This window comes from Phoenix dactylifera, chromosome 1 (genome assembly GCF_009389715.1).
Source record: "Phoenix dactylifera cultivar Barhee BC4 chromosome 1, palm_55x_up_171113_PBpolish2nd_filt_p, whole genome shotgun sequence".
Classification (NCBI taxonomy): Eukaryota; Viridiplantae; Streptophyta; class Magnoliopsida; order Arecales; family Arecaceae; genus Phoenix; species Phoenix dactylifera.
In genome coordinates this window covers 8833804-8845620 of record NC_052392.1, presented here as the reverse complement: position 1 = coordinate 8845620, position 11817 = coordinate 8833804, and the positions used below count along the sequence as shown (strand labels likewise).

The 11817-nt window shown below is 41.1% G+C and overlaps 1 protein-coding gene across 1 annotated transcript; it reads right to left on the bottom strand.

Annotated features, from left to right (window-relative positions):
• Nucleotides 1-2119: 2119 nt before the first annotated feature.
• LOC103718393 (4-coumarate-CoA ligase 1-like) lies at nt 2120-8715 on the bottom strand. Its single transcript, XM_008807190.4, has 5 exons — nt 7597-8715; nt 6265-6463; nt 4414-4627; nt 4204-4306; nt 2120-2475 (listed from the first exon to the last, which is right to left on the bottom strand). The coding sequence occupies exons 1-5, from the start codon at nt 8578-8580 to the stop codon at nt 2353-2355; spliced, it is 1623 nt and encodes a 540-aa protein (XP_008805412.2). The 5' UTR covers nt 8581-8715; the 3' UTR covers nt 2120-2352.
• Nucleotides 8716-11817: the final 3102 nt, after the last annotated feature.

Here is an 11817-nt window from a genome sequence, read left to right as displayed (position 1 = left end):
GAAGGGCGAAGAAAATGTGGTAGCAAATACTCTATCCAGGTGAGATACCAAGGGAAGCGTAGAGGAGGCCGAGTTAAATGTCATTTCACAACCTTTGCCAAATTGGCTAGAGGTGATCAATGAAGAAAATAATTCCAGCCCTTCTCTAACTGCATTGATGAAGAAAATTCAAGAAGGAGAAGCATTGGGACCATGGAGGGTTTCCGCTGATGTAATTTTTCAAGAAAAGAATTTATTTGGAGGAAGGGTCTTCACTTAACAAGGAGACCTTGAATTAATTCCACGGAAGTTTTCATGAAGGGTATCAGAAAACTCTCCAACATATGAGAGCCAGTTTCTATTGGAGGGGCATGAGGAGAGACCTCAAAAAAATTATCCAGGAGTGCGATGTTTGCCAAAAACACAAGATTGAAAACTTGTCACCTACAGAACTTTTGCAGCCCCTTTCAGTGCCAGAGCATATTTGGGAGAAAATCTTCATGGATTTCATTGAAGGATTGCCGAATTTAAGAGAAAAGACGGTGATTTTCACTGTAGTTGATCGATTGTCCAAGTTTGCGCATTTCTTTGCACTTAGCCATCCATATACTATTGTAAGTGTGGCTGCTGTCTTTGTTGTTCAGATTTTTAGATTAGATGGAATGCCTAGAACTATTGTTTGTGATCGTGATGTAACTTTCACAAGCTCCTTCTAGACTGAATCATTTTGACTGCAAGGTACTAGCTTTAATTTCAGCTCAGCTTATCATTCTTAAACGAATGGCCAATCTGAATTAGTAAATAAGACCTTGGAGATGTATCTACATTGTTTTACATGTGATCAACCAAAAGAGTGGAGTAGGTGGTTGAAGTGGGTTGAGTATAGTTATAACACAAGTTGGCATTCCACCATTAAGAAGACTCCATTTGAAGTTGTGTATGGAAGATAACCTCCCACCCTTCTTTCCTGTGTTCCTGGAACAGCTAGAGTTGAAGCTATGGGATTGGACTTAGCTAAAAGGAATGAGATTCTCAAGGAAATTTAGCAGAACATGAGGTTGCCTCACGAAATCATGAAAAGGGTGTATGATGGAAAACACAACGAGCGGGAGTTTGAGGAAGGAGATTGGGTCCATTTGCGTCTACATCCCTATCGGCAGTCCCCTATTGCTTTACGGAGAAATGTCAAATTGAAAACAAGGTTCTACGACCCTTTTTAAATTATTAAAAAAATAAATCCAGTTGCTTACAAGTTAAAGCTGCCCGAGGTTTCGAAGATCCATCTTGTGTTTCACGTAAGCTTGTTAACGAAAAAAGTTGGAGGAGTCTCAGTCCAACATCAGCCATCATCTACTGAGAAGGATAACGACACTATCGCTCCTAGGCCTTAAGCTATATTGAATCGAAGAGTCCACAACAAGAAGCAACAAATTCTCATCTTATGGCAGGGTCTCTCACCTGCAGAAGCTACATGGGAAGACGAGGACTAGATTCAAATGCAGTTTCCAAATATCACCCTTAAGGACAAGGGTGAAAACTAGGGGGGAAGGGATGTTATGTGCTGGCCTTGACTATTTTAGAAGATCTAATTGAGAGGCAAGAATTGACTGGTTAGGCAAGATTGCCAATAATTGGCTAATTAGATTCTATCTATATTTGCAGTATCTTAAATAAGAGAATTGTTCCTAATTAGTTATGATTTGCTTAAATTAGAAATTAAGACCATAACGGTCCAACTAAATTGTAGTTTTCTTTATTAGAGCATTATAAGAGATTATATCACGAAAGTGTTTTTCTTTGCATTATTGCAATCTAAGAAGGCCCAGCTCCCTCGAAGTAGCTATTAAATTCTTCTTTTGCGCTCTGTTGGATTCACTATAGGTCCTCAACCGACCACGTCCAACAAGTCTATACCACTTTTTCTCTATGATGCCGCACAAATGACCAGCTATTGGAGTTTGAGAGGTATCGAGGCGTCAGCCTTCAAGTCATTGATGGATCCCAGGTCCATGTCTACTGTCTGCACGACGATGTCGCTCAAACAAAATCCAATTTAGGAGAAGTGCTCCTATACGTGGTGAGATAATGAAAGAGAAGGTGTTTTGCTGTGTATTTTGGCCCCCGGCTCCTCCACCAAAAATAAATAATCTTGTGACATATTTATTTCTCATCTTTAATAAAAAAAAATAATGATGTCCGTTTCACAAATCATTGCACTGTTACATCAAATTATGAACTCCAGGCACAAAGAAATGGTCTATGAACAGCTGCGAAACAACACTACGCAGGCAAGTCATACCATGTATGGGTGGATAAGCATTTACGGTGGGGCTCGCTAGAGTAATAGCATACGTGTGCACAGAAGGAGAGGGATCATGGAAGGGGACACCCAGCTGCTAGCTTCGCTCGGAGGTCCTTCCTCAATATCTTGCCAGATGCCGCCTTGGGAATGGCCTCGACGAAGAACACCTTGTGTATCCTCTTGTAGAACACCACCTGAGACAGACGATAAGGCGAACTTTTTGTTAAAAGGCTCTAAAACAGTAGCAGCTTCACACTTGAAGTGAAAAATTAGCATTTGGACGATGTATTGATTGGTCCAGATTATTACATACCGAGTGATGAACAGTTTTCGCTGCCATCTATCTAAAAAAAAAAGGAGCATCTGTTGCAATAAGGCCTCATTTGTTTTCCTATTGTCTTGGGCCGACTAATTGGGCCGGATCTATTCGAATGATGTAAGAGCTGAATACAGGCCCATTGGCATGCAGAAATATATGGTCTTATATGGGCTGGCATGGGCCTGGTAATCTTGTAGCTTTGATCTAAAAGAATCCATAATAATCTGGATAAAATATGGCCTCCAATATTGGCATTCTTTTAGTAGGCCAGAATAGGTCCGAAGGAGGGCACAGTCTGATCCTACTCGAATTTTATTAAAACGCTCTTAACTGAAGCAATTCTAAACTAAATCTGTATTCTGTCAAGGCTCTTAATTCAACAGGACCCGCCCAAGCTGCTTTCGGATGGGGGAATGTGTGCCGACTCTCTATTCCTTCCTTTATCCTGCCAAATGGTCTTTTTTATCGATGAAATAGTCTAAAGCCCCGTTTGGTAGAGCTTTTGGAGGGCCAGAGATAGAATAGGAGTATTTGGTAAAAAATTCGAAAAACTGTTTTAGCTTTGCCAGAAAGCTAAAATAGCTTTTTGGAAGAATCTCCATTTTAGAGTTTTTTCAAAAAAACACTTTTAGGCTCAGTGAGAAAATTATTTTGAGTTATACAATTTTTTTCTTTTTGGACCAAAATACCAATGATAAAATATAATAATTACAAAAAATAATAATATTAATATATAATGATAATGATTATAATATTTTATACCTTAATTATTGTATTATACTATAAATATTATATTAAATTACATTATATCATAATACATTGATATATTATAATATATTATATCAAATTATGTTATATTATTATGCTATAATATACAATATAATATTATTATATTATAATAATATTATATTACATTACAGTAATAGTATACTATATTATTTTTTTATGTATTAATATATACTATAATTTATTATACTCTATTGTATAATATTACGCAATGTTCTTTATAGTCATTTTGTCAAACCCAAAGTATTTCTTAATTTGTTTATCGAACAACTTTTTATAAAAGCTCTACTTCAAAAAGCTCTACTACCAACAGCTCTATCAAACGGAGCCTAATTCTCTCCCTATATTGCATGAGGGGATATCCCTCTCTTGAGGAATAAGCTCATCTGTGGAGAGAGATGAAATAGGCTTATTCCTTGCCCCCATCATATACCAAAACCTGATCTCTCCAAAAAAAAAAAAAAATTCCTATCTACTCTTAACTCTTAAGTACACAAAAATTGGAAGGGTAATTTTACCTTTGTGATTAAAAATATATATATATATATATATCATCAAGAATTCCAAAGTCGGTCGAACTCTATTTCCTTTCCTTGTCCCCTCCCACTTGTGTCGCCAATCAAATGATGCCAAAGGACAGCTAATTCCGTTCAAAAAGCCAATCGCTTTCGGTATACTCTTTATTATTCCCTCCAAATTGATTCCGTGGGCCGGCCCATTTGCTTCCATAAGGGACCCGTTAGGTTACGTTGGATGTATTATATGCCAGGTCATTATAGCTGAGCTCTTAAATTGTGTAATTAGTTGGGCATCTCACCTGTTTGGAGATGTATCGTTTGATCTCGTCTTCCGTGATTTCCGAGCCACCTGATCGCACGACAAATGCCACCGGGAGCTCCCCACAGAGATCATCCTTCATTCTGGAAATCATCAAAATGAAATTGGAGTGATACATAAGCGAATTGGTGGCTGGAAAAAATAAGACGCTATGAGCAAAATCGGACCGTGATTAAGGTGCACCACTTACGAGACTACGGCAGAATCGGCTATGTTGGGGTGGGCGATGAGCATGGCTTCGAGCTCAGCAGGGGCCACTTGGAACCCTTTGTATTTGATGAGCTCTTTTAGCCTGTCCACTATGAAGATCTCCTCGTCATCATCCACGTACCCAATATCCCCAGTATGCAGCCAACCTTCTTTGTCTATGGTCCGTTCCGTTGCCTCCGGATTATTCAGATAACCTAAATAATTACAACAAGATAAAGTTAGTATGACCCCTTTCTTCTTCTTTTTTAAAAGCAAACCCATGGCCAAGCCCATCAAGCTTCTTTGACATTAATCATCATAGCATAGGATAGATGGTTCCACCTCGAGCTAGGCTGCTCAAAGGTCTGATTGCAGCGAGATCAAAACAGAGAATCTTTGATAATGATAAGGCTGCAAACGGGCCAGATAATACAGGGCTTGTGATCGCGTACGTACTTTCCGAGAAATTTCATAGGAAAAACTTCCAAGCAAATAAGGATCGAATTTTTTGGAGAGCAAGCAAGCTGTAACCAGAGATATTTAATTTGCTTTACAATATTATCCCGTGGCTCTTTTTGCTAAAGAATGTTGTCCGGTAGCGCTGAATGATGAGTGTCGGCCGGGAGAATGCGGTCCCACTGTTTGATTTTTTTTTTTTTTTTTTTTTTTTGGTAGTTCCGCGTTTTGAGACATGGAATGGTGACGTGGATGTCTTACATATTTTTTAATTACATCTATGTTGTGGCCAACTAGGATTCTCACCGCATACACACAATGCTCGACAGCTTTCGATGGCGACTATCAAAAGAGATGGTCAACCACCAACTAATGTATACTGCATATGGCATGGCATATGCATGTGGAAAGCTATTCAAGATGGCTATTAAAAATTAAGATTTTTTATATAAATATACTTCTCAAAAAACCAAATTTATGTAAATATTTTTTTTTAAATTATATTTATTTTTGTACCCTCATAAAATATTATTTTTACACAAATATCCTTAATATAACGAGTCTTCAAACACCCTTAATAAAAACCACATTTATTTTAATAAAAAATAAAATAAAATTTTAAAATTATTTTTTGTCCTCTACCGTAATTGTCTTATAAATATTTTCTTTTTGCACATTTACTCATTAAAAATATTTTAATCATTTTAATTTAGAAGCCCTTAATTTTTTAACGGTATTAGATGGCACGGATACGCATGCAAAAACACGGACAAAAAATGGCAGAAGAGCAAAAGAAGTATTTTACGGGAATATACATGCAAATATCAATTTTGAAATGATATTTATGCAAATTTTGATATTTAGAAATGTATGCATGAAAAAAAAATCTAAAAATTATATAGAATTTTCTTTTGCTAGAGGGGCCAATCAATGTCTGTGATTTGTACGTAGCTTTTATTAGAGTGCAACAAGGCAGGTCCAATTCATTTACCAGCACCGTTGGCATGTCACATGGCTATAGATTGATGCGATCCATTAAAAGTGACTGATAGAGAGCACCAACCTTCTCATATCAGCATTGGCAAAGTAGGTTCTCGTTAATGTAGTTGGACCATGGCATCAAATAATGGTGTTTTTTTGGCGGGGGGATAGAAATATATATTTTGTCGAAACCTATGACCAAAGAATCGCTTGTAGCGTCTATTTGTATCATTAATAGGTTATTTTCGTTGTCATTGAAAAGAAAAGAAAAGAAAAGAAAAGCTTTTCTGAAAACAAAGTTATATATATGATTAACTTGGCATTTGTCAACAAGTTACTTTAATTCCTATAATTAACCACAAAGCTCCTTTAACCAATGAGCAAGCAAAAAGATGACAAAGGATCCAAGAGTTACCTTTCATAATTTGCTTTCCCCTGATGCAGATCTCACCAGGCTGGTTCCGAGGCAGGGATAGTCCAGTCTCAGGATCTAATATCTTGAGCTCAGCGTTCCTCACAACGGTGCCACATGATCCTGATTTGACATCAAACGGCTCCTTCGCAAATGCTAGACACATGGAGAGAACTGGCCCAGCTTCGGTCATTCCGTAGCCCTGTGAGATTTTTCAGCCAAATACCCTAAGTTTAGTTGCCAGCCATTTTCGCATTAAATGTATGGCATAATTAGCTGCTCTTTCCCGTAGCTTTCCGCGACAAATTTGTCAGAAAACAACTGAATGACTGCAGGGGCATATGAAAGCAACGGACACTAGCAGAGATGAATCAGAATTCGAGCGTTTTAAACTAAATTTTACTATAAAAGATATACCATATCGATCTTTGGCCTAGTTCGAGCATTTAAAAGATTGATAGATCGAAGTTTACAAACCAGAGGACCCCCACCCGTCCTTCCCCTCCGGAAAAGACATCAAATTTAGAATCTACTACAGTGTAAAAAGACCGCACCTATATTGAATAGTGACAATCAAATTATAAGAAAGTAATTTACTATTATGCTAAGATACAATCTTTCAAAATTTGGAATATAGGTATACTCTTAGTTTTTTAATTCCTTTTTGCTATTATTCCGATGAAGTAATTATTAGTTGGATCAAATCCATCACACCAATTAGTTGGTGGATCAGTTCAATCATAAAGCAACATAGAAAAATACAAATAGCAAAAAATTATATATATATATATATATATATATATATATATATATATATATATATATATATATATTCTTATGTTATTTCATCATTCGATTTTTCGATTAGTTTGTCGGTGGATTAGACTCAACTACAAATTATAGTTGGTCCCACTAACATTGGTCGCTAGCATGATATGATAGAGCATCGGCTGCTCAGCCAGGATCCACCGTGTTCCGGGCAACCGGTCACTGATTGGTGGGACCCACCAAAGTACTGCGTGATTTAACTAGACAAAAAATAGCTGGGAACATAATCAGTAATCTCACGATTTATATGACATAATTAAATTACTATCTAATGTCCCTAGTGTTGATATGATTTAAAGTCTAAGCTCCCACTTCTCGGAAAATGAACGATTTGACCTAAGCTCGCGATCTATCAAGCACCCAACAATTATTTTTCAAAAAAGTTAGAATCACAAATTGTTTAATTAAACACAAGATAAAATTAACCCATCGCAAACTAGATCATCAATTGTAAATTTAATGGAGACCGACAGCAATGCCAAGAAAAATGCCCCATCCGTTACATACCTGCCCGAGCTTGGCATTCGGTATCTTGGCCATGAGCTTGTCCTGCAGCTCCTTCCCCATGGGCGCCGCCCCGGACATCACCGTCCGAATTGAGGACAGGTCGTAGCGGTCCACCGCCGGGCTCTTCACCATCTCCACCACTATCGGCGGCACGAACGGCGCTATCGTCACCTTGTACCTCTCCACCAGCTCCATCAGCACCGCCACGTCGAACTTCCTCATTATCAGTAGCGCCGCCCCCACCCTCAGCCCGCACAGCAGTACGGAGTTCAAAGAGTATATGTGGAAGAGCGGCAGCACGCAGAGAATGACGTCTTCTTCATGGAAGTAGAGGTTGGGGTTGTCGCCGTCCACCTGCTGGGCCACGCTGGTCACCAGCCCTCGGTGCGTGAGCATGACTCCTTTGGGGAGCCCGGTGGTGCCGGAGGAGTAGGGGAGAGCCACCACGGCGTCTGGGTCGATCTCCACCTCCGGCGCCGCCGCCTCGTCGGCGGAGAGAACGTCGGAGAAGGGGATGCAGCCGTCGGGGAGGGGTCCATCGACGCAGATGATGGGAATATTGAGATCGGCGACCTTGGGGACGTGGCAGCACTCGGTGAGGACGACGCGGGCGGCGGAGGCGGCCGCCTGCTTGGCGACCTCGGCCGGGGTGTGGAAGGGGTTGGCGGTGGTGACGATGGCGCCGAGGCGGGAGGCGGCGAGGAAGGCGAGGGCGAAGGCTTGGCAGTTGGGGAGGAGGAGCATGAGGACTCCGCCGGGGCGGAGGCCGAGGCTGTGTAGGCCTGCAGCGGCGCGGCGGGAAAGGAGATCGACGTCGGCGTATGTCAAAGTGGTGCCGGTGGCGGAGTCGATGAGGCAGGGGCGGTCGCGGTGGGCGGCGAGGTGTTGGAAGCAGTAGGCGTGGAGGGGGAGGTGGTCAGGGATCTCGATGTCGGGGAGCTTCGACCGGAAGATGGTCGCGTCCGACGGCAGATTGGGGCCCATTTCAATTAAGGGTCCAGAGAGAAGGAAAAGATTTGGTTCAGTTCTCGTCTCTACTGCGCTGAGAAGAGGGGGGGCGGCAAATATAGTGATGGGAGGGGAGGGAAGGACGAGGGGAAGGTGGTGGGGATCTGGAATGGGGTTTATTAAATTGATGCAAGTATAAAATAGCGTTCGGCGAGGGTTGGTGGCATGGATTGACTAGGGACTGCAGTGGACCCGCGACTTGCGGCCCCGAAGACTCCACCACCTACCGCACCCGCAAACGATGGCAAGGGGATGGTGGTCCTTTCTTCCATTCGGACGCATAAAACGTTTTATGCGGAAATGAGATCCTAGCCGTTGATTCCGTCGTCGGTAGTCGATGAGGATGGTGGATGGTAGCTTTGACGCGGTAGGCGGCAAGGAACGGGGTTGGAAATGGGCGCGGGCGAGTCCCACCTACGACGAGCCGGGAGTTTGGACCGGGATCGATCAGACCAAGGGGGTCCTGGTGGATTCTCGGCGTGGTGTGTTTGGTGATTGATGGGGGGATCTGAGCCGTGAACTGAGTTGGTTGTCTGGATCGTGCGGCTTGCGTGATCGGATGGACAAATAGTTTTGGGCCATCTCACCAACCAACCGACGGAGGGCCTTGCGGAGCTGGCTGCCAGATCCACGAGAACAAACGTTGAGCGAAAGGCGCGGAAAACGGATTAAATGGGGGGAAATAATGAGTGAGATGGGGCCCATCCGCAATGCCCCGAGGAGACCGCTTCTCTCTCTCTCTCTCTCTCTCTCTCTCTCTCTCTAAGGTTTTGGTCTTGGATTCTTCCACTTGGCCATTTCAAACAACTGGCTATTCGTACTCCATTCTTGTATAAAAATAGAGACAACTACGCGGTTGATGGAAAATGAAGAAAAATATGCAGGTTGCATGTATCTTGTCTTTAGTGAATTGTGCAATCTTATGCTTAAAGCAATCTCGTATCTAATTTTCAATTCTTAGTTACACAATAAAAAGAAAAGGAGAAAAAGAAAAAGCTGAAAGATATTTAACCCTCTTATATGGTTAATCTCTTTTCTATTCTTTCTATATATATATATATATATATATATATATAAACGTTATGGCTGATGGCACTTTTGTTCATTAAAATATGTATGTTATTCTATGAATAACACTGCTCTAACCCTTTGAAATAGTTATTCTGGATAAGCAGGTTAATTGAACTTTATTGCTTCCTTATAGCTCTCTATGATACTGTTTGGTTGGAATAGCATCGAGTCGTTGTTCCTGTACCAAATTAAATTTGAAAAGCACGGCTGCTGATGCTGCTGTTCCAGCTTGCTAATTCCAACATTTTGGACGCTTCTCCTATTTGCTCATGGATTTCGCCGGTATATCTGGATTGGTTTGAATTCCGTGTCCTACTCTCGTGGGGTTTTTTCCCCTCCTGGATTTGTACTCTTCTAGGTGGGTTTTATTCAAAATTTTCACTAATGAATTTCTAATTGTCAATACTCAGCGAAATGGGCAACTTGCTAGCTCCCACGAGTCCATTTGGAGTCCAAGGCATGAGCGCCATGATTTGATTACTTGTATATTTTAGAGCTCGCACGTCGAACGTGGAACTGAACTGCACAAAATTTGATACATGGGTTCCAGTTCGAGCATTACACGAAGAGAGAGTCATAGGAACTAGACCAAGTGGCAGAGATGACTTAGAAATCACCTTTACTAATTTTTGATCCATGGTCAAACCATGGGAAGTAGCAAATCATGAATTCTCCAGCTCATGGTGGTTCGAGTAGGGCTTGCATTTGGTCAACTCTCGTTATCTACCACCCATGTTCGAGCACATGCCAATTTGATTAAACTTGTATTCTGGAGAAGGGAATCCAAGTATGTAGGACTTCTCATTATAATGTGGGCAAGTTTTTTTTTCTTTTTTTTCTTCTTTCCATCATGATTGTCTAGTTTATGATTCCAACTTTCCCTATTGCAATTAGCATTGCATGACCAACTCTACGAGATTCCGTTACAAATAAAAGATAGTAGCAATGACTCTCAACTATCAGCAACTAGACTTCCGTGAGCGATATTAGCAAACTAGGGTTTTCTCATCCAATTTTCACATTGCTCATAGTTATAGGTTAGGGTTCTACCATGTTGGTTTAGGATCTAGACCCAGAACCATTGGAACTTCAGGTCTAAATATTGTTCCATATGCAGTCCACAGAAGCATAAGATCAAGTCTACATTTTGCTAATAAAGAATTCGTAAAACCCAGCAAGTCTCTAGATTGGATTTGAGTACATTATATTTAGGCGCAATCAAACACCCAATTATATATTTTGAACAATTGATCGAGCTAAAAATAGCATACTTCAGAAAAAATATTTACGAAATATCTATTATATGTTCCAAAAATCTAAACAACAACCAACGAACACTCGACAATCAACTGTATAAAAATAATTGATAAAAAAATTAAAAATATATGCTTAATTTAAAATCAAGTATAAGTATTCAAACATGTCCTTACAGGTGTTATGCTTTCTATCTCATTAAGTTATAGAATAAAGTTGTAGGCCAACAAATTAGAAATTGACAAATATGAACATATTTTATGTCATAATATAAATGACCTGGATAGTTGTGAGAGGAACTTTGTTGGGTCAAGTTTAAACGACTGAAATTCAGTCTTGACCTAAAATTTTCAATGATTCGGATTCTAGATTCATACTCTACCCATTCATCAATGGGTCAAGGTCGGGATCGCCAAGATTAGTTTGAAAACCGTGTTCATAGCTTTGGAGTGATAGCTTGTGTAATGTCCGGGCCCAATACAGACCGGGCCCAATACTGTAGGGCCCAGTTGAATAGTATTGGGCCAGGGAGGGGTTAGCTGGCCCAAGATGGCCATAATCTCCCGCCTGAGGGCTGAAAAGACAAGACCACCAGATGGCCAACGGAGAAACCCCCACCGGCATGCAAAACAGGAGCCCGCCACCTCCTTCCCCTCGGCAAATGAGCTGTGAGCTGGCCTGAGGAGGAGGGGCAGCTGGTGGCTCCCGGAGCAGTGAGGAAGGAGAGAACGCCACCTCTCCTTTGGGGTCAAGTCATAAGCTCTGTATTTAAAACCCCTAAGATTTGCTAACCCCGAATTGAATGTACCCTCCCTAAACCTCTAACCCTCTGGATCTACTGCACCAGAGAGCCAAGCCTTGGAGCTGGAGGCGGACGGAACCCTGCAG